Source organism: Exophiala viscosa (assembly GCF_022695815.1).
Source record: "Exophiala viscosa unplaced genomic scaffold EDD37scaffold_7, whole genome shotgun sequence".
Classification (NCBI taxonomy): Eukaryota; Fungi; Ascomycota; class Eurotiomycetes; order Chaetothyriales; family Herpotrichiellaceae; genus Exophiala; species Exophiala viscosa.
The window spans coordinates 47,350-68,560 of record NW_026944359.1 but is presented as its reverse complement, the minus strand read 5'-3'; the positions used below and the strand labels follow the sequence as shown (position 1 = coordinate 68,560).

The 21,211-nt window shown below is 52.4% G+C and overlaps 8 protein-coding genes across 8 annotated transcripts; 3 read left to right on the top strand and 5 right to left on the bottom strand.

Annotated features, from left to right (window-relative positions):
* Window positions 1-330: 330 nt before the first annotated feature.
* EDD37DRAFT_444481 (uncharacterized protein) lies at window positions 331-3,680 on the bottom strand. Its single transcript, XM_062812811.1, has one exon. The coding sequence runs from the start codon at window positions 3,178-3,180 to the stop codon at window positions 448-450; it is 2,733 nt and encodes a 910-aa protein (XP_062668723.1). The 5' UTR covers window positions 3,181-3,680; the 3' UTR covers window positions 331-447.
* EDD37DRAFT_444443 (palmitoyl-CoA hydrolase) lies at window positions 3,373-5,055 on the bottom strand. Its single transcript, XM_062812810.1, has 4 exons — window positions 4,627-5,055; window positions 4,127-4,559; window positions 3,696-4,078; window positions 3,373-3,637 (listed from the first exon to the last, which is right to left on the bottom strand). Exons 1-4 carry the CDS (start codon window positions 4,699-4,701, stop codon window positions 3,602-3,604), a joined length of 927 nt encoding a protein of 308 aa, XP_062668722.1. The 5' UTR covers window positions 4,702-5,055; the 3' UTR covers window positions 3,373-3,601.
* Window positions 5,056-5,244: 189 nt separating this feature from the next.
* EDD37DRAFT_610154 (uncharacterized protein) lies at window positions 5,245-5,967 on the top strand (the record flags this gene model as incomplete). Its single annotated transcript, XM_062815184.1, has 1 exon — window positions 5,245-5,967. One exon carries the CDS (start codon window positions 5,245-5,247, stop codon window positions 5,965-5,967), a length of 723 nt encoding a protein of 240 aa, XP_062668721.1.
* Window positions 5,968-6,174: 207 nt separating this feature from the next.
* Window positions 6,175-8,228, bottom strand: EDD37DRAFT_444393 (low-affinity glucose transporter HXT3). The gene is made up of 2 exons (XM_062812809.1): window positions 7,549-8,228; window positions 6,175-7,498 (listed from the first exon to the last, which is right to left on the bottom strand). Exons 1-2 carry the CDS (start codon window positions 8,082-8,084, stop codon window positions 6,382-6,384), a joined length of 1,653 nt encoding a protein of 550 aa, XP_062668720.1. The 5' UTR covers window positions 8,085-8,228; the 3' UTR covers window positions 6,175-6,381.
* A 405-nt stretch (window positions 8,229-8,633) lies between these two features.
* EDD37DRAFT_444391 (fungal-specific transcription factor domain-containing protein) lies at window positions 8,634-11,327 on the bottom strand. Its single transcript, XM_062812808.1, has 6 exons — window positions 11,186-11,327; window positions 11,058-11,135; window positions 10,202-11,000; window positions 9,716-10,144; window positions 8,821-9,662; window positions 8,634-8,696 (listed from the first exon to the last, which is right to left on the bottom strand). The coding sequence occupies exons 1-6, from the start codon at window positions 11,224-11,226 to the stop codon at window positions 8,693-8,695; spliced, it is 2,193 nt and encodes a 730-aa protein (XP_062668719.1). The 5' UTR covers window positions 11,227-11,327; the 3' UTR covers window positions 8,634-8,692.
* Window positions 11,328-11,827: 500 nt separating this feature from the next.
* Window positions 11,828-13,953, bottom strand: EDD37DRAFT_444485 (cytochrome P450). The gene is made up of 4 exons (XM_062812812.1): window positions 13,611-13,953; window positions 13,187-13,555; window positions 12,315-13,130; window positions 11,828-12,220 (listed from the first exon to the last, which is right to left on the bottom strand). Exons 1-4 carry the CDS (start codon window positions 13,902-13,904, stop codon window positions 12,122-12,124), a joined length of 1,578 nt encoding a protein of 525 aa, XP_062668718.1. The 5' UTR covers window positions 13,905-13,953; the 3' UTR covers window positions 11,828-12,121.
* A 579-nt stretch (window positions 13,954-14,532) lies between these two features.
* Window positions 14,533-16,250, top strand: EDD37DRAFT_633070 (amplified in osteosarcoma). The gene is made up of 2 exons (XM_062816765.1): window positions 14,533-14,718; window positions 14,771-16,250. Exons 1-2 carry the CDS (start codon window positions 14,617-14,619, stop codon window positions 16,076-16,078), a joined length of 1,410 nt encoding a protein of 469 aa, XP_062668717.1. The 5' UTR covers window positions 14,533-14,616; the 3' UTR covers window positions 16,079-16,250.
* A 451-nt stretch (window positions 16,251-16,701) lies between these two features.
* EDD37DRAFT_444353 (uncharacterized protein) lies at window positions 16,702-20,541 on the top strand. The gene is made up of 2 exons (XM_062812806.1): window positions 16,702-20,250; window positions 20,304-20,541. The coding sequence occupies exons 1-2, from the start codon at window positions 16,836-16,838 to the stop codon at window positions 20,327-20,329; spliced, it is 3,441 nt and encodes a 1,146-aa protein (XP_062668716.1). The 5' UTR covers window positions 16,702-16,835; the 3' UTR covers window positions 20,330-20,541.
* The last annotated feature ends 670 nt before the right edge of the window (window positions 20,542-21,211 follow it).

The window sequence follows — 21,211 nt, the reverse complement described above, 5'->3', positions numbered from 1 at the left end:
ATGAATGACGTTGGTCCTGGACCACTGAGCAGAAAAGGCGGAAGAGCCCACCAAGAGCCATGCCGAGCTCGCCTATCGTTCGGCCGTTGGTCGTTTATCAGTGGCATCATGGCGCAACCTGTCAAAAGATAGGCTTGCACATCCCAAAGAGAAGCACAACGCGTGTCGACGCGATGTGTGTAGACGCCATGAAAACTCTCTTTCCACAACATGGAGATCCACAGCCAGTTGTGGATATCGTTGGACTCTCGCGTTTTTGTGGGGTTAAACCTCGGATCGAGCAGGGTCTTCGAGCTTGTTCGGATGTCTGTGCCCACTACGCGTACCAAGGTGAAGCCCACCCGTCAAGTGATGGGTGGGGAGGCGCTGCGTCAGTGCATCTGGATGGCTGGTTTATCTTTTGACAACGTGCCAAAACCTGTTCGGTCAGAAAGGTCTAAGCTAGACCTAGCTGGTCGCGATTGAGTCGATACGCATGGTCATAGCCAAAGCAAGAGGTTGACATCCCGCAGCGTGTTTACTGCCAAAGGTGGCGTGCGTATGCTTCTGTCCAGAAGCGTCAGAACCACCGCCGCTTTGCGCCGCCTCAGTGCTGTCGTTGATCGTGGTGGAGAAGTCGGACTGGCCGTACACTGACTTGCAGGGAATGACTGTCAACTTGGCGAAAAGACTGTGCCTGGAAATCCTGCACCACTCAGTCTGGCCAGGTGTCGATAGATACGCCGTCCCGTGGACGATTGCCAGCGGGGTGTTTGCCGATGTTGATGCAGAGTTTCTCGAGCCTTTTGTCTGTAAAAGGAAGTCGCAAAGGTCATGCTCGGCAGTTGTGGCACTGCGAACCAATTCTGATGTCGAAGACTTCTTTACAAACACTGTCACTAAGTGGACATAGGATTTTGGGGATGCATCATCAGCACTCGAGGGAACGGTCAATTTGAAGACTGAACCCCAATTAAAATCCTTCCGGTCGGTGATTGCTCCCAGTGCTGAGGCATGCATCCTCATCAGGTGTGCGATACCTAAGCTCCACCACTCAATGGAAGCATCCTTCGGCAGAGAAACAACCTCTGCTGCAATGAACGGCGGAATCGTTGGCGAGGCGTTAATGTCATCTTCAAAGAGACTTTTATTGGGAAGGACATGAAGGTGTTCGCCAACTGTGACAGTCTGCATGGACGAGGTGTTTGCAAATCGATTGTAGCGCATGTCCCATGCGTCCAGACTCTCCTCATGGTCGTCATCTTCTTCTGGTAAACCTTTCCTAGGCCTTGTGCCTGTGCGATGAGCTTCCTCCCAGACCTGTGCTGCTGTTGATGCGCGGCCCGAGATAGCAGGGTGCTGCTTGAGAAACGCGACGCCCCAGGGCCAAATGTCGACCTCTCTTTCTTGTCCTATCCGCCACAGATGCTGAAGGCTTATCACCGCTGCTCTCAAGAAGGCTCGTGCTGATACCACAACCGGAAGTTGCATGGTGTGAGGTACCAGAGGTATTTGACCCGCCATATGGACGGTCTCCAGCAAACCTGCATCATGGACGTTGAGGTCGACATCTTCACCTCTCTGTATCGGCACACATATGGCCTGGCTGTAAGGCCCAATGTTGGCCGGTGCCCAGTAGCTACGGCTTTGAACATGCAGTCCACGCCGAGCGCTTCGAGGTCCAAGGTCCAATATAATGCTCAAACTTACTTCAACATCATCAGGAAGCCCGCAAGCAAGCGTCACGCGAGCTGGTGGATTTGGCTCGCCAGGTCGGAACAGTGCGGAATATACTGAGTTGACCGAGGCAAAATTCGAGATGTCCTTGAGCAAGAGGGTTGAAGCCACGATGTTTGAGGTGCTTAGTTCCGTATCGAGGTGGTGAGACTCTGATATTGACTGAAAGGCGGAGTTGAGATCCAGAGAAATCTGTCTCATCTGCTCAGCAGCCACCGTGGACCCGGCAGGACTGCTTTTGTTCATTGCCGTCATATTGAAAATGCTCAGATGTGTGGACGTCAGAGTATATGCAGAATATATGGAATCCTGCGAAAACAGATGGGAGCCATGATCCATTGGCAAGTCACCCTTCGGGTAGGTATTATGTGCCGCACTCAAGTCGTCGTTGTTTTGGGCCGCACTCGGGGTCTCTTTCTGGGCTGCACTCGAATTGCCACTATGACCGGCACGCGAGTTGTCGTCGTCGGGTGAACAAATTATGTTTGAAGTTTGCAGTAATTCGAGAACGGTATCGAATTGGGGGTCATAGACTCCGGGCATCCGCACGGAGGACAAGCCACTCGACTCTCCCGTTGTCCCATTCTCGACAGTCTTCGCTTTTCCAAGACGGAGATAGCTGACGCCTCCCTCGCCGGAAAATGTAGAATCGTCGTCCGGCGACAATTCAATTCTCTTCCTCCAAATATCCGGTGGCCCATTGATTGCCAAAGACTCATACTCTCCGCCTTCTCCAACGACAGCAGCCCGTAACCAGAACTCGTTGTCTTGATAGAAAGGCCGGAGGCCTGTTAGCAGCCTTGACTGTGTTCTCGGATCGGCAACATTAGTCCACAGGAGATTTTCTTTGATGCCGCCACTTGCAACCTTGATGATCCTGGCATCGCATCCAGCATGGTGCATGTCCTCTAGCAGCCCTGTCAGGGAGTCGGCACGGTCAGGCGGCGGAGGCAGAGCAGGATAATGCCACAGGTAAGAGAGTGGTACGAGGCCGAGTCGCACAGCTACTGACTCGACCCTTGTGCGCTGGTAGGTTGACAAAATTGCGCCTGAGCATATAGCATTAGCTTTAGGATGCTCTCTTAGAGCCTCCTGCAGCAGCGGAATCAAGTCTTCAGTCTCATCCACTGATCCATCGACGCTGCTCGCATCGTAATATCGACCTGTTTGGATTGCTGAGCCCGTGATTTCTTTTCGGTATAGTGGGATTCCAAGACATTCAGAGTAGAGAGGGATCACAGAGTGGCCAACAGTCTGGTACATGAAGCTGTTGAGATCTTCGCCCTCGCGCTCATGTTCAGTCCCGTCGCTGTGGGAGGTGCTGATGTCGTGCGCGTGTCCTCGTGGGGGATGCAAATTGGCTAGCGCGACGACTTTGTGGCCATTCTTGAAGCAGTGAAGGACGGAAAAGAGAGAATCCTTGCCCCCAGATATCAATGCGATGACCTTCAATGATTCGGACATCTTTGAGATCGACAAGGCACCTGGGAGGCCGGCAGGATCTGTTACATATACGTCACCTAATGCATCTTGAGCAAAGAGCGACTCGGACTCCTTAAGTAAAGGCACCGAAAGACTCTTGCAGAAACTGTTATAAGATGTCGAACTTAGACATGTTGGTACAAGAGACTATCTTCACACTTTTCACATGAAGTGAAAGACAAGTTGCTTGTATGGGGCTCTAAGATTTCCCGTAGACGGAAGGCGTATATTATACGGCGGAGTACTTTTCCGGGCGTTTTGCACTCGACTTTACTCTCACCCCCAGGACGGTACGGCGTTTGGCCACTAATAGTATTCATCATCCGGCTTTGATGCTCACAGTATGAGCTGGTGTATCTTGGACATGTACACCATATAGCGCTGTACAGATGCATCGGCAAAGTCAAAGCTTCGCGCTGTCCTTGAAGACGTAAAATGCCTGTCCGCGTGGTCAGCAAATTGGAGAACCAACTCTTGTCGGCTCGTCGTGCACTTACCTCTTGAACGCAAGTAGCAATCAATAAGCCTCGGTGACTGAAGATCTTAGAATGAATCATAGCCCTTCCGTCCTTCGCCCAGGGTGTAGTCGCCTCGATATAAACGTTCTCATCAGCCCTAAACCCTTCATGGGCGTGAAAGTGGACGACATGGTTGAGACTGGTCATGATCTTCATTTCATTGGGTCGCTTTGCTCTCGTATGGTCGCCAATGGCGGACTCTCCGGTTGTCACCTTGTGTAGCACAAGTGGACAGTCCATTACATGATAATCAGAAAGATATATGATACCCAGCAGGTGAGCTGGCGAACCCTCAGGCGCCGTGATGTTCGGACTGACCTTCGCGACAACTGGTGCAATACTTGTGCTGGGGTTTTGCGGTCCTAGAAGGAATTAGCAGTCTTTCAAAACTTGTCAGGATGGCATCTGACCTTGGTGAACATGTGGAAGCCTCTCAAACTTCATGAACGGACCCAAATGTGTACGGGTCGGCTCAAAATCATCGAGAGTAATCTCATCGATAACTTTGTGAGTGTTCCTCGATTCCGAATGCTCCATTGCTCGACCTGTCCAGCTTGCTCCACTGACAAAACTTATTGTTACCGTCACACATGGCTTGCCATCCTGCTCGAGAGTCACGAGGCGCACCGCGAATCGTCGTCCTTGGCTGAGCCGCTGAACCTTGTAGACCATCGGTCGTGTCCCATTTGGTGCCAGCATGAAAGACGTTTGTAGGGAGTCCAACTTGAATCCCTCGGGGACAGTTTTATAGGCAGCAAAGGCAGCCTCGGCCATCATCAACGGCCCTGGCACTGTGCCTGTGATCTGAAAGAGCCATGGTTGATGGACATTAGCGAATGCATCCTGCGACTTTTCAGTACTCAGGTTCCGAGGTCGTAGTGTTGACGGCTTTCCACCTGATGGGACTTACTGGACCCAGCTGCTTCAGCTCAATATGGCTCTCGAAATCGAGGCTCTCTGCCGCCCCTTTCTTGCTATGCGCCATGCCGAGCCGAATGGTCGGTCAACGACTGTCATAAATGATAGGATACTTGGTCACATCAGAAGAGTGTATATTAGCTATTCGTATGGTTATGTGCTCTGTTCGCGGCTGTCGGCATGAGGGAGGACGATGTTCAGGTGCTCGCTGGTAAGCCGAGGCTCCCCATACTTGGCTATTCCAGGCTGGATGCCCAGGATGTCATAGTGGTTCATGAACGACCGTGGTGCTAAATTGTGATCTCGAGGCTGTATCTAGCACCTACAGGAATACTCTGGCTGTCTACGAAACAGTCATTGATGTAGATTGACGACCCCTGCCCATCATAAGTACCAGCATAGGTGTAATTACAGGCGTACCCTGCGAGGCCTGGAGCTCGGGGCTCTTCCCTTTAAACGGCTGGTGACCGCGTTGCCGCAATTACGTCATCCACGTGAACAAAGTCTCGACGCCATGCTCATCCTTGAAATTGTGCAGCCTGCGCCCACGACATCATAAATGCCACCACCAATACCTCGTTCCTTCAAGCATCTATCCTTCTCGCAATCGATGCCAGTCACCCAATACTCTCACGTCAAGCCCGGTCTCGCAGTTTCGATAGTGCTGAAAGCAGACCAAAGAACCGGCCGACAGGTTCAAGGCACAGTCTCCCAGCTCCTCACTCGCGGCAACCACCCTCGAGGCATCAAGGTCAAACTCACGGACGGTAGAGTCGGACGTGTTCAAAAACTCCTCCCCGCGCAGCTCTCTCAATCCTCTCATTCCGGACTCCCTACTAAGCGAACCATGACTTCAAACAACCCTTGGGAAGACGCTGCAAGCCAAAATCCTTGGAGCGAGGATCCCCCACGAGCCAGCGACACGAATCAAAATTCCAGCACTGCACAGTCATATTACCAGTCAAATCCGGACTCCTCACAATATGAGGCGCCGTCGCATCCTCCTCCCGGCCGATCGAGCGAGAACCCGTGGCAGCAGGGGCAGCAGGGGCAGCAAGGACAGCAAGCACCTTCACTTCCACCTCGCCAGGCACCGGGACGACAGTCCGACACGGACCAGATGTTAGAAGGTCAAGGTGATCGCGCCGAGCAGATCGAGCACATGCAGCAGTACGAGGCGAGCGCGCCACAAAGTGAGAACGACAGAACACAAGCACAACTAGAAAAAGAGTTTCCCAACATCGACGGCGCCTTGATTGCAGCCATCTACAGCGAGAGACCTGGAGATCTAGCCGAAGTGAGAGAGATGTTGCAAGAGTTGAATGCAAGTTGATATGCTCGACCGCTTTGGGTAAATAGTCTTTAGAGCGCACAGGATGTAAGACACAGCAAGCAAGGCTTATGATATTACGACATTCGAAACCTCCCTCCACAACCGTCACGATCCGTCTGAAAGATGGCAGAGCACAGCAAGGAGTTTTAAGAGAATTGTGCGGACATTGGAATGATGGATCTTTGAGGCTACATGCCTCCAGTCGCTTCAGCCACGTGGTACGACGACTTAGGAGACTCCGCCACGAAGTCCTTGGGTAACGGTTTGGCACGGTGCTTAGATATCGCAGCCATTGCGGTGCCACTGCTGCGAGATCATTCACAGGTGCTCTAGCACGCTCTCATGAAATGCAAAGACAGCCTCATTTATTCTTGCAGTCTACAGTTGTGTTCCCACGTGCTTCGATTGCAGCTACTAGGACACGACCTCCAACTCATGTTCAAGATGCGAGTTTTGCGCTTTCCGTCTTGCAAACTCCTTCTCCGCTCGCCAAACCAGCGGACTGTCGCTGGCAAACAAAATATCTAGGTCCTCCAAGTGACGATTTGCGGTTTCAATATAGAACAGATAGATCGGAATGAGCATCAAGAGATTGATGATCGCGAAGATGATGAAAATCCAAAAATTGACGGCCGAAATCAGGTACGGAATGATGGTGTTGATCACTCCTCCTGCGATCGAAAATGCCACAGTCGCCAACGCTGTTCCCTTTGCACGAGTTGCGAGGGGGAACACTTCAGTAGGGTAAACCCAGCAGGTGGTGAGCCATGTGCTTCCGTACAAAGCTGTATAGATATACAGAATCGCAGTCACACCGGCGCCATAGCCAGTAGCCTTGCTGTTGCCTTTGTTTGCCATGGTTTCATGGCTGAGGATGCCGCCCACAATGAGGACGATTGCCATCATGGTGCACCCTGACAGCATCAAACGACGTCGCCCGACACGGTCACACAGGTAGATGGCCAATGCCAGACTAGCTGTGTACGAGATGAAGTTTCCACCAGCGAGCAATGCCGGCTTGTCGCCAGAAAATCCTCCGAGAGCAAACATCTCTGGAGCATATGTCGCAATGAAGTCGATACCAGTCAGCTTCTGCAGAACCTGGACGCCGCCTCCCAGCATGATGCGGCGGCGAGTATGGAGCTCGTCCTTCTTGAAGAGCATGGTGTAATATGTCGAGGCAGCTGACTTGGCTTCCAAGCGGATCGCTTCTTTGATTTCCTCCATTTCCTGCAGGATTGCCTCGTGGTCCGGGTGCGTGCGACATTGCTCCAGGATTTCCTGGGCCTCATCCAAGCGGCCTGTCTTCGCCAGATGTCGAGGACTCTCCGGAAAGAAGGGAACCATGACTAGGATCAACAGTAGAAAGATGATTTGAAATCCCAACGGGAAGCGCCAGGCGAATGAGACTGACTGAGTTTTGGTGCAGCCGTACTCCATCCAATATGCCAGCGTGCTTCCTGTCAACGCCAGGGTAAACTCGACTGCAACAAACGCGCCACGCAGGTGTGGGTCGGCGATTTCCGACGTCCTGGTCACTGTCAATATACTGCACTCGACTGCATTGGGGAAGGCATTTACCATATGGGCACGACCGTGTTCAAATGGCCGCAACCAATTCCCCCAATGATTCGTGCGACCATCATCATGCCAACATTCTGCGCAGCTGCTTGCAAAACGGCGCCAACGATACCCCAGATACAACCAATCTCAATCGTCTTCAGGCGACCAATCTTGTCGGCATATGAGCCCACAAAGAGCGCACCGATGAGGAAGCCGAGAAACCAGATGCTGACGATACCGCCGACTAGGGCAGCATCTTTGGACGTGCCACCCGCAGCGCCCATGAGTTCGAGATACTCCGCATTGGTGTTGACTTGGGCCATGACACTGGCATCATAGCCGAAGAACATGATCGAGATGCCCGCCAACAACAGAACGGCGTACATCATCGGCCTGCCGCGCAATTTGAGACATCGTGACTTTGAGTAGCCGCCCGGAATGTACTTGGATAGTCGTGACTCGGGCTGCACAACGTCGAGCGTGGAGGGTCCCTCCACTTGCTCGAGTTTCTCCTTCTCGTTCAGAGTAGTAGTGGCTCCCTCAATGATAGCCATGGTTGGAAATTTGGGGCAGACGTAAGGCCTAGTTGACAAAGACTGCTGGACCTCCGCGCATCATATTCATATTCCCATCTCGGTACAAAGTTCACACGACGTATTCGACCGAAGGCCAAAGTTTCCTCGACGTCAATGCCAGCCGCATGTCCGTTTTTGAGCCCCTCTGTATGGGGATCCCCCACTAGGTTTGCACGCCTTGCGAACCAGCGACCTGGAGAAACTGGTGAATGGTGGCAAGGCCCCGGTGGGCTCGCCATAGCGGCATTAAAGCCGTCCTACCCCGAGCATGGGATGGCTGACTTCGGTGCCTTTTCTGCCGAACTGGAGGAGCGCGACAGGTACTGGCTCGCTTCATTGCACCAGTCGACGCCAAGCGATACTACCAGCGAGCACCACCCGAAGCCATAAGAGTTTGCCCTGGATGGTAATTGAGTCTGCTTTCGCTCAGATACCGTTGCTCGGTAGAATGAAACAGAGTCTGCAGTAAGCTTGTGACGACACGGCCGTTCTCGCAAGATGAGATATTCTGCCTCCAAGCTACTTTAAGCTTGGCGCGGGAAGACTTCACGGGTACGCAGTGTCCGTCTCCAGCCTTTCACTTCGCATCACCTGTATCAGGATGTTGGCGAATCGTTCGGAGATCTTCCAGACTCGCATCTTCTGCAAGGTGCGAACAGCCTGCTCTACGACTATCACACGTCCCGATGCCATACTGAGGTCGGACGCGCCATACATACTGATTATGAGGTTTTCCCCATCGTTGACCCACGTCGTGATATCGGAAGCTTCAAGAGGGTCACCTCGAACAGGCTCATCGATCCGGAGCGGCAAGCGATTGCTCTCGCCGCAATTGGCCGGCGCCAGGAACGATGAAGCGTACCAGAGGACCGCGCCGGCATAAAATGCGTGGAAAGCCTCTGTGGGAGTGTTAAAAGTAAAGTCACGACAGATCGCGAGAGTTTGCGCGCTGTGGTATATCACCGACCGAACTTGAACCTGATTCTCCTCACTCCATTGGATCATCCTTTGTCTAGCCGCCTCATTCCGACCTGAGCAGCGTAGCAAAGCAGGCAACCAATCCATAAGATCCGAAGCTGCATACAGATGACAAGTGTGAATGATCAACGCTCGTTGTACTGTTCTCTGGACGTCATCAACCATCATGGTGTCCCTCGCCACATAGGGCGATACGAGATAGGAATCCAACTTTCTCAGGAGATTCTTCTTATGCTCGAGGATAGGCCATCGCTCAGGTCCCATATCCATGATTGGACCCTGCTGAAGCTCTTTCATCGACCATAAGAAACGGCTCAAAGTGACGACAATGATGTGGATGTGTTGGACGTCGGTGAATCGAATGGTCTCCATAACACAGGGATCAAACACGCTCCGCATCGTGTTGCGAAAATCGATGGACTCGTCTTCTTCCGAGAAGTCTGAGGGCCGAAGGGACATCCAGGAAGACGCCGAGGAAGCCTGCCACCGTTCAGTGTCCTCCGGAAGACTGATTGTTAGGTCTCCAGTGCTGATGACTGGTCTTTGATTCCCGAGAATGCTTGCCAATGCATCAAATTCCTGTTAAGCGGGTTAGGGACGTTTTCTGCAACCAGAGACATACCAGCACTCACATATATCGCCCACGCAAGTCGCTTACGTCTCTCGTGTTGGATCCACGCTTGCCATTGTGCCGTGCTATCCCATTCAACGAGTGATTGCATCCTTTGAGACGTGTCGTGGAATAGGCCGGTGAGCTTCGCATTATGGATAAGTGTGCTTCGGTAGGCTTCTCCCACGCTGAACAGACGTCTGTCACCACTGCTGCAACCATATATCCCAAGGAGTATCTGTGAAGTCAGGTATGGTTCGGTTTTGACAAGCTGTGTGGTTTGTTCTTCCGTCGCTAGGAGCATGCGTCTTGACAGCTCTGCCGTTGCCTTTGCAAATGCTTGTGCACCATCTATGTTCGTAAAACAAGCACCAATGCTGGTCATTGCCAGGACAAGGACAACTGGCGCATTGGTAGGATCGAAGGTGGGTTGGTGGATGAAACTCACAACCTATTGAATTCGGTCAGTATCCCGGGAGCACATACACGACTGCGGAATTGGTATCACCGGACGGAAGTTGGCAAAGAACAGATCGATACAATGGTCCAATTTCTCCTTGCTGGGGAAGTTGGCAAGTGAGATGGCACTCCACAAGGGCTTCTCAAGCAGACAGGAAATGCTGCGTTGAAGTTTCGCCCTGCCATCCTCGGTGATCCAGCTCGCTCGAGAGAAACACGGTCGGTTTGGTAGGCTCGATCGATTCTCTCCAAGCTTCGGGATGTCCAATCGCCTGCCGGTCGGGGTGGCACCATCCAAGGGCCAGTCACATTGGCGGTCTCGAGAACTGAGATATTTTGCTGCAGGCTCCTGGGAAGTGCTTGGCCAGCTCTGTTCACTATATGTGAAACTGTTGGTGTTAGAAGTTGGTGGTTCGTTGTTGAACAAGAGGTCATTGAAATAGTTCTCCTCGTGAGGATCCTGAAACAACCAGTCCATATCTGACAGTCCTGTGAGGTCCATGGGGAAAGCATTGTAGTCGGTAGTGTCGAGCAGTTGAGAGGAAGAGTGATGTGCATCTGGAACTTTTGTGGGGGAGGTCGAGTCGACACCGTGGACCACGAGAGCCTCATCTGGAAGGGCTTCTTCGGAGCGGGTGTAGAAAAAGGATGAAGCTTGTTGATTCGATCGCTTGATGGCTTGAGGCGGTGAATTAGGTGGTTCAAGCTCGAGGATGGGAGGTACATCAATGCTTGGATGGACGTCGCTTCTCGACTTCGATTCAGGAAACCGTGGATAGATGCACGAGGCTCGGCGATGTTCGCAGCTTCGACATTGGGGCCGTTCACCAGAACACTTGATTTTGGATCTGGGGAGGCGGCGGTCAGCTTGCATAAGGCGAAGAACGATCTGACCAAATCCTCACTTCTGACACCTATCGCACGATTTCTTTCGGATCTTTGGCCCTCGTTCATGCATCTTCAAATGCCGGTTCAGGCTATCTCTGAGAAAGACGTCAGCCACAACAACCCTATAGGAAGAAGGTCAACGAACTTGCGCACGAAGGGCTTTGAACAGGTGTTGCAAGCGTGCATCGCTGCAGTAACCGTCAAGTGCTGAGGCCGGCAGGTAGAGGTCTCGACTTGAGTATTCTGTTCTTGCCTGATTTGGTTGTCCGGTATCGAGGAAGCTGCGTTTGTCCATGGTCTTTTGTGCTTGACAGCGTCGAGAGTGGTGACCCTTGCAAAACTCAGGAGCCTAGAGATGTCGGAACGGTCTCGTCATTGACGACCCTGGTTATATCTTTGGCAAGACCCCTAGCAATAAGGACGTTGCTGAACAATGCTTAAGTAAAGGGCCCACTGAGATGTAGCTAAGATCTGACACCACTCTTATTAAGTCTCGGGGCGATTCGGGGAACAACACAGACCCCGAACACCCTTTCGATATCCATGTCCTGCTTGACTCAACTGTCAGATGATTGTCAATTTCATAGTCGTTACAGTACATGCAGATCCCCTAGTCACAGCACCTTGATTCGAATGTTCAATTCGGTACTCGGGCCAAATATCAGGGACGATGAGCCGTACGCCACTCGGACTACGTGTGGTGGCGCAGGCTCTGGATCGGCGGACAGACCTTGGACAAGGACAACACACCTGAGACCTCGTAGCGTCTGACTGAGCACTGGAGCCCATGCCCAACCTCGTGCGTTGCGGAATCCGGCCTCGGCAGCATTCCTGCGCTAGAGCGGGATTTGGAATCGCCATGGAACGTGGATCCAGCTTCTTTGTGGCATGAAGTGTAGGATCGTGTAAGATAGGATTCTCGTCAATTGCGACTCGGTTACTCATGGTGCCCGAGACCGGGCTCATGCCAAACCGTAATGCGGGTGAGCGATACCCGTCCTACGAGACTGGCGATCCATGTCAAGGGGCATTCAGCCTTATAGCCTTATCACGTGGTTACATAAGCAAACCTCCTCGAATCTTATCTGTCCCGGCGCCTGACATCCACGTAGAGTCCTCGGATGTTCATGACCATGAAATTGCTGATCTTGATTGGTAATGACGGATCTGACAGTCGGATCTAAAACATCCAGTGGAGTTAGATGTCGAAATAGTATTTCATAGCTGATGCAAGCCAGTGCGAAGGGGGACATATGTTCTGGGATATAACTCACCTCAAAGCAACGCAAAATTGTTGGAATTGTCTTGTAAATCTCCAGCAGTGCGATGTTCCTTCCTAAGCAGGTATGTGGACCAATACCGAAGACAAACATTGCCCGATTCATAGCCGCGAGTCGAGCCTCTTCTTCCGGTCCGCCGTTGTCAAGCCACCGCTCAGGCCGATACTCTAGGGCATCTTCGCCGAAAGTGGGTTTGTGTCGGTTCATGAGGTAGGCAAGGCCAGACACGGTTGTCCGACCAGGAATGAAGTGGCCAGCGATCGTTGCTCCTTGCGGAGGGGTTACACGCTCAAATGTTGCTCCACCTGCAGGCGGATGCAACCGGAGTCCTTCTTGGATACAGGCATCGAGATAGGGCAGTGATCTGCCGTCGCTGTACGATACCACGCCCTCACCAAGAGATGCACTCTTCGCTGGTGGAGGGAGTTTTGAGTGGATTTCTTTCACCGCTTTCTCCATCGCTGAGGGATGCTTTAGCAGATAGTACAGAATTCCAGATAGCGCTGTAGACACCGTGTCGCTTCCCGCGTTGATCGCTGACAATGAAAGTCCCAGCAGCGTTCTGTCGTCAATGAGATCTGGTTGCTGCCTTTGCGCCTCGAGTAGTTTCTGCAGGATATCTGCCTGACGACCCTGGCCAGGGTTTTCCGCATCGCTGCCCTCAACAAGCTGGTTGCGTTTTCGAGTTGCAAGCTGCTTTCGGGCATATGGGACAGTGGGAGTAGGTTTGTCGTACCAGCCGTGTCGTCCAAGAAATAGGAGGATCGGGTTCTTTCTCAGGAGACGATCGAGCATAGGCCAAACGCCCACCTGCAAAGTTATGAATCAGCTTCGGGCCAGATGATCATCCACGTGGGCATACCTACCATAGCGACATACTCAAAGAAGCGCGAAATGGTATGTATCATAGCATCATCTTTCCCATCCGACTCAAGGATACCGTATGAAGAGCTGTAGCTGAGCTTTCCAATCACGTCGAAGGCAAAGTATTGAAGCCATAGTCCCAGGTCCATAGACCCCATTCCCTTCTGGTGGATAAAGAGACTGTCCATCTTCTCCAAGAAGGTTGCGAGTGTTTGGTCGACTTGAGCTTCATACTGGACGATCGACGTCAATGAGAAGGCGTTGCTGACACAGCGCCGCAATTGACTGTGCCATTTTTTGTCGTGGGTCGAGAAAATATTAGGAACGATCTTGCCTTGACTCACCCCTGCATTGACCATGTATTGCCCGGACTTGAGATCCTTGCGTCAGCTGCTTGCCCGGGACCAAGGACTGGATCAAGCTCACCTTGTCGAAGCCAGAGGTATAGATGTCCTTGATGCAGGCTGGATCTGTAAAGACGAGCATATTTGGACCAAGTCGTATCACATCACCATACTTCTCCTGCCAGGCGAGAAAGGGAAGATTCGTGGAATTCCGGTAGGTGTTCCAGACCCTCCATAGACTTGTAAAGGAGGCCAGAATGGGCCCATTGTACCTGTTGAGACCCTTTTGATAGCGCTGCCGGAGAAGTGCAGCAAGCAGGTTCAGTGCTAGAGCAGTCCAGAGCGACCAAGTTGAAGTTTGTCCGATCCCCAGCATATTGAAGGAATGTGTATGCTCTACAAGTCACAAAGTAAGTGCAAAGTCGGTCAGCAAGCTCTTACCTGAAGTCGCTGCTGACGGAGATATATGTTTGACCCATCTGCCTACGGTTTTACAACATCATGACTTTCCTAGCCTTGGTCAGGCGTCGGGCGAGCCGTGGTGGCTTGACGAAACTCAACAATGAACTCTCATTTACGTTAACGCATCTCGGCGTAGCAGGTGAGGGAGGCCTGAAGCATCCATGCAACGCCAACTCTCCACGTCTCCGGAATAAGAAGATGACATGAAGTAAGTCATCTTGAGCAACGGGATGTCGTGGCCTTGACTGGTGGAAGTGTTTGGGTTTGTACACTTCACCCCTGTCTATGAAAGCCTTGGATGTAATCGGGAAGAGGATGCATTGAACTGACCCTGCATATCACTTGATGCCGCGTTGAACTCTATCAAATCTGTTGTTGCTGACATATACCAGTGATACATAGTAGAACAGGTAGGAGAGTAGCTCTGAGAGGTACTTACAGTGGCCTTAAGTTAGTAGCGATACCTGGACCCCGGAAATGACGTTCTTAGCCGGCTGTCAAATGGGCGATCCGCGCCCCAACCTCGCAGTATCTTGCGACGTGTTGCTTCTCCAACTCCGAAAGTGCATGCTTGAGAACCACACTTTGGCCCAGAAGTGAGCAGTCGATACCATGAGGCGGTCGTTATGAAGGTGTTGCCTTTAGCCGCCGTTGTTGTATTCGTTGGACGCTGTCTTGCAAGCGAGAGCGCCTTCAGCGTCAATGATGATCTCTTTGCATTCCCACAGGTTGTACCATACGCTTCCTCTATTGTCAGGTCTACCTGCTAACTTCCAACAGTATGCCGTAGAGTTCGCCGACTCCTATGTTCTCGAGGCTGATGCCTCCTTGCTGTCGAATGGCGATGGAGGCAATCTCTTCTCCGACACGGCTCCGGCAACTTCGGACGTGAGTGACCTATCCTCCAAAATCAATACCGAAGGTCACGAAACTGCGCCAGAAGCCGAATCCTATCCCCCTGGCACATATGAGCGCCTTCTGCTACACGGGTACCCCCATCTGTGCTTCATACCAGAGGCTAAAGCAGGCGTCAACAATGGCACACGAGAGGAGCCATCGGCGGCAGACCGCGAGAAAGAGCTGGATCATGCAGTCACTCGAGGGTCAGAGCTCCTGCAGGGAATGGCTTCAAATCAGTGCCTATACTATTCGACGGGATGGTGGACGTACTCATTCTGCTACAATTCTCAGGTGACCCAGTTTCACGCTCTCCCGCCTGGTGCCAATGGCAGAGTTTGGCCGCCGCAGGAGGATCCCACCACTCCTAGTTACGTCCTCGGCAAGTTTGAAATGCCAAAGAAGCCCGAGTCGGCTGGACCGAATGATCTGGCTCCGTCAACAGAGGTCAAGTCTCAAGCAGAAACAAATTACTTGGTCCAGAGACTCGAAGGAGGAACTCCATGCGATCTCACTGGCAACAACCGCAAGATTGAGGTACAATTCCATTGCAACCCTCAACTAACAGATCGGATTGGCTGGATCAAAGAAACAGCCACCTGTGCCTATCTGATGATGATCTATACACCACGATTGTGCAACGACGTAGCCTTTCAGCCGCCAAAGGAGAGCCGAGCTCATCCCATTACTTGCAAAGAGATTATCACAGAAGACGAGGTCGCCTCGTGGGATGCTGCCATTGACGAGAGAAACACGCGGCAGACACTCGGTCAAGGCAAATCGGCGCAAATTGTGTTGGGCCATATCGAGGTCGGTGCCATGAAATATGTTGGTCGTGAGGGAAAGAGGCTGGAAAGAGGACGCATCGTACTTACACAGGACGAGAAGGCAGAGACGGTCATCATGCAGAAGGATGGTCAGGTGTCGAGTTTGTCCGCCGCCGAACTCAAGAAGCTCGATCTCAGTCCTGAGGATGTCGAGTCCTTCCGCAAAGAGTTGCAAAAGCTCGCAGGCGCCAAAGACTGGAAGATCGAGCGACTAGATGATGTGAACGGCCATATACAACTGCGAGGCATTGTTTCAGCCGAAGACGAGGATGAGGAAGAGCCTACCCAGACACCCAACACAGACAAAGACAAAGACGAAGATGAGACATCTGGCAGTCAGGAAGAGTACGTGGAGGAGGTGTGATAAGCGGTCGCCTACGACCGCCAGTGCTCCTGGAATACGTCCCTTTCCCAAGCCATCAAACGCCCAGGTAGCGTTGAGGAGAGTTGTAAAATACTAGCACAGTAAGAAGACACTTTGGCATATTGTTCTCCGCTCATCCCATTGTGAGAAAATGAATGTCCGTATTAATATGGCTCTGCATTGAATATGGCATGTAAGCATGAAGCCTGATGAAGGAGAGTTTGGATGGAAAAGCCCAATGAGGATTACATAATGGCTTGGCAGAGTCGTCGTCGTACCGTACCAGGTAAGTTGAGTTACAGCTGGCGGGCCGACAATAACTTAGTAGCAGTAAGTTCCTCCGTAAGGTAAGTTACTTGGTGCCATGCTTTGCCATGGTTCCTGGAATCGGAGCACCTGCGTCCCATCCATCCATCCATGACAGCAACTCTATCAATCAACCCATGAAACTAGACCTGCATTTCTCTCGCAAGCCTTGCATGACTTGAGCGACTTGTCTACCTCAAGCTCTTTGTCCCTTTCTCCGAGGGAGCCTTCCTCTGCAACGAGTAATCCCCAAACACACCCGCGTCGTCGTCGGTCAACTCATCTCATCTTACGACACCTGCTCGCTTAAAGAGCCACACGAAACACTCAACTTTCGCTCCTTCAACAAGTCCGGCATAATCTATCGCCGCATTTCAGCTCATGGCATTTGGCTCATAATCCTCCTTTCCCAGTGTCGTCCTGCTTGACTGCCATCCATTTTGTTCCCACTATGGGCTTCGTGGCAGTATGTACGGCAGTTTACGATTACCAGCCGCAAAGCACCGGTGAACTAGAGATCAAAGAGGGAGAGCTACTATATATCCTTGAGAAGAGCGCGGAAGATGACTGGTGGAAGGCGAAGAAGAAGGCAGCTGGAGACGATGATGATGAACCAGAAGGGCTGATCCCAAATAATTACGTCGAGGAGGCCAATCCGACACACAGCGCAAGGGCACTGTACGACTATACTCGGCAGACGGACGAGGAGGTCTCATTCACCGAAGATGCTGCGCTTGACGTATACGATACCTCGGACCCCGACTGGACCTTGGTTGGCATAGGCGGTGAGTTCGGCTTCGCGCCTGCGAACTATATCGACATTACTGGCGATGCGTCCTCGTCTTCCCCAGCGGCTTCTTCCAGGCAGGCTGCTCCAGCTGCACCAGAGCCCGCCATGCCAACACTCCCGACGCGAGCACCTCAAAGTCCCGCCGCAGCCAGCCTCGCCCGCGTCCTTGGAGGAGGTGCTCCCACTTCACCTACAGCTGCCCGCCGCATCCAGTCACCACCACGGCAAGAACTCACGCCGGAAGCATCGGACGACGACGAAGAAGCCCCAGCTCTGCCACAAAGACCTCAATCCCAGGCGCGGCCTCCTCCAATCTCCTACGCCTCCCAAGACGACGAATCACAGGGAGTTCTTCCCTCTCCTCCCTATAATCGCGCGATTGGACGGCCTGATGATGACGATGCGCCAATCAACTCTCCGGGTGGTTATCATTTGTACAACATAAACGAGATGGTTTCGGCCATGGGCCGCAGAAGAAAGATGCCCACCACATTGGGCATCAATATTGCGACAGGTACAATCATGCTGTCTCCGGAGAAGTCAAGAGACGGCCCTTCGCAGGAATGGACCGCTGATAAGATGACGCATTACTCCATTGAGGGCAAGCATGTCTTTATCGAGCTCGTCAGACCCAGTAAAAGTCTAGACCTTCATGCCGGCGCCAAAGACACCGCCGAGGAGATTGTCCGTGCCCTTGGCGAAATCGCCGGAGCGCAGCGCGCGGAAGGCATAAGAGAAGTCATTGAGGCGGCTTCTGGCGGCGCTAGCCACAAGAAGGGGCAAATCCTCTACGATTTCATGGCTCAGGGTGATGACGAGGTCACAGTTGGCGTAGGAGATGAAGTCATTGTCCTGGATGATACTAAATCGGAGGAATGGTGGAACGTGAGGCGTCTCAAGAATGGCAAAGAAGGCGTTGTGCCGAGTAGCTATATCGAGGTGACCGGATTCGTCAACGTTGAGCCGCCATCGCGATCCGGCATCAATGCCGGCCTATCCACCATCGAACAGAACCGGCTGGAGGAGCAAAGGCTGGCCAGAGAAGCAGCAAGGGCGGACAAAGCCCGCCAAGAAGCCGAACAGGCACGGTCGCGCAACGAGATCCCTCAGCGCGGTAGCAGTCTTGCAGACGACCAGTCAAGTCGCAGAGACCGCAAAGACAAAGATGACCGGAAGAAACGATCCAAGCCCGATACAGCTAAAGTACGGACGTGGACTGACCACTCTGGAACTTTCAAAGTTGAGGCCCAATTCCTAGGAGTGGCAGACGGCAAGATCCATCTGCACAAAGTCAATGGCGTCAAAATCGCCGTTCCCGTGACGAAAATGTCGCCAGAAGACCTCGAATATATTGAGAAGGTGACGAACGAGTCGATTGAGGATCACATCCCAGTGGCTGATTTGATCAAGAAACGCCGAAGTCAGCAATCATCAATGGACCAAACTAATTCTCGAAGCGGAGCCAGCATCGTACCTCGCGGTTCCGACCAACCTAAGGTCCCTGATTATGACTGGTTTGACTTCTTCCTAAAGGCCGGCGTGGGACCGCATCAGTGTGAAAGATATGCTCAGGCGATGGTACGAGACTCCATGGACGAGAGTGTGCTACCAGATATCACACCGGAGACTCTACGTACCTTGGGGTTGAAGGAGGGCGATACACTCAAAGTCATGAAGTATCTCGACCAGAGATTCGGAAGAACCAGGTCTGCAAGCGTCAATGGGACCAATGGCGAGGCTCCGGCAGGAGGTATATTTTCAGGTCCTGGTGGGGCACTGCACAATAACACTCGCAGAGGCAGGCCTGATGCCAATCGCCAGACCAACGACGTTGTCGATGCAGAAGCATTTTCGACCGTGGACAGCGACACTAAACCCAGGACCGAGGCAAAAGCGACACCTTTGGCAGAGGGGCCTTCAAGAGAGCCGAGAGGTGGGTTTGATGATGATGCATGGACTGTGAAGCCGGCACCACAATCCGCTGCTCCAACACCGGCACCGGCGGCTGCCAAACCACCCACAGGCGCCATCCGAGATCTGTCTCTGCTGGATGCTCCCCTCGTGCCGACACCTGCGCAACCCCCGGCACCGGCAGCCTCTCAGCCAGCGCCAGCATCACAACCGCAGCCAGCTCCTCCCGTACAACAACCGCAGCAGACAGGAGCCAATGCACAATTCTTTGCACAGCTGCCCCCTCAGCAGACTGGAATACAGCCACAGCAGACAGGTTACCAGCCTCAGCAGATGAACCCACCACGTCAGAGACCCATGGCGCCACAAAGTTTTACTGGTGCAAGTCTTCTACCCCCACCGCCACGGCCAACGTCTGCACCACAGAATCCTCAGCAGAGTCAGTTTGGCCTTCAAGCTTTGCAACCACAACTTACTGGTATTCCACGGACTTCGGCACTGCAAGCACCTCCTGGTCAGAGTTTGAATGATCTTAACCAGCAACGTTTGCAACAACAATACCAACAGATGCAGTTGCAAAGTCAACCAACTGGCTATGGTCAATTTGGTCTGGTTTCACAACCTACTGGCTTCCAACAACAACAGCAATTTCCGCAATTCCAGCAGCCATATCTTAACGGGAACGCTGCTGGAAGTCCTTTTGCAGACCCTCGCCCGTCGTTCCAACCACAACCTACCGGGATTCCCTACCAGCAAAGTCCAGCACCTGGCGGTGTGAACTCCGTTCTTCCACCGGCTCTACAGCCACAGAGAACTGGGTATACAGCACCGCTCCAGCAAGCCCAAAGCAATGGTTTTGGTCAAGGCATCCAACCCCAGCCTACAGGGTTCGGTCAGCCTCAGCCGTTTCAAGCTCAGCCTCAGCCGTTTCAACCCCAGCCTACAGGCTTCCAACAGCAACTTCAGCCACAGCCGACAGGATTTGGTCAACCACCACAACAGAATGGGTTCCAAAGCTTTTCGCCGCCACCAATCCCTCAATTCCCTACCGTTGCACCATTGCAGGCACAGAAAACCGGGCCGGCTCCCAACATCAAGTTCGGATCAACAGCGAAGAAATTGACCCCTCAACCTACAGGTCGCCGTGCAAATCTTGCCAATGCTAGTAAGTTTTATGCGGTTCTATCAACCTCAGGATGAATATTGACTGTGGTACAGCCGCTGACAATCCCTTTGGGTTTTGATGTTATATACTGGAATGCACCTGGCGCTCTGCAACCCATGGCGTTCTACAAATTTCGTGCCTGAACACCTGTCGGTTACCGTCACACGCACATTTCTACTGTTGTGCAGCATCATCGATATCGGCCGCTAGCATGAGGGAACACGGGAAGGGCTGCTCGAGGCTAGGGGTCATCTCCCAAGCCGTTCCTTTCATGACCAAGGCCTATATCTGAAGCCTGTATTTAGATGGAGGGTGCGAGTCTGGTTGATTGTGGAGCATTAGCAAAGGAGTTTCAAGGCTCGAATCACGCGTGAAGGGCAAGGTTTATTTTGTGGTTTGCAAGCGGCATTGAAGAAGCATTTCGTGTTTGCACAGAGCTTGCAAAGCTCTTTGCAGAGGCTAAAGCTCGGGGACATTGTACCATGTAGGCACGGCACGCACGAATGGCACGCACAAGTTCGTATATATGTTGGCGCTTTGATTTGATGAGAAGAGAGTACGTGTTGAACTTACTCGCTGGGGTTGAGGGTCGAATACAGCCTCAAGTCCCTTCAATGCCTGTTTACGGTATTGTACTGGGTCTACTGGACGAACCAGGTACAAGTAATGCACTTACTGGAGCTGAAATGTTAAGCCTTCCTATTCGAGATTCCAGGGACTCTATTTGGAGACAAGAATATTTGTGTGAGATGCTTTTTGGCCCAACCCTGCTTCCGTGTTTCGGATTATTGCGCAATCACGATGCGATATATACGAGGATTTTCCAGTTTGGGAAACATGCGGTATTCGACGGTAGCACAGCAGAAATCGATCACGGATTCACAGTGATGATCGGACAACGTGGGTGGCCTGAACGGCGGCTATGCACTGAAGGCAGGGTCTCTGAGTCCCTACACCGTCA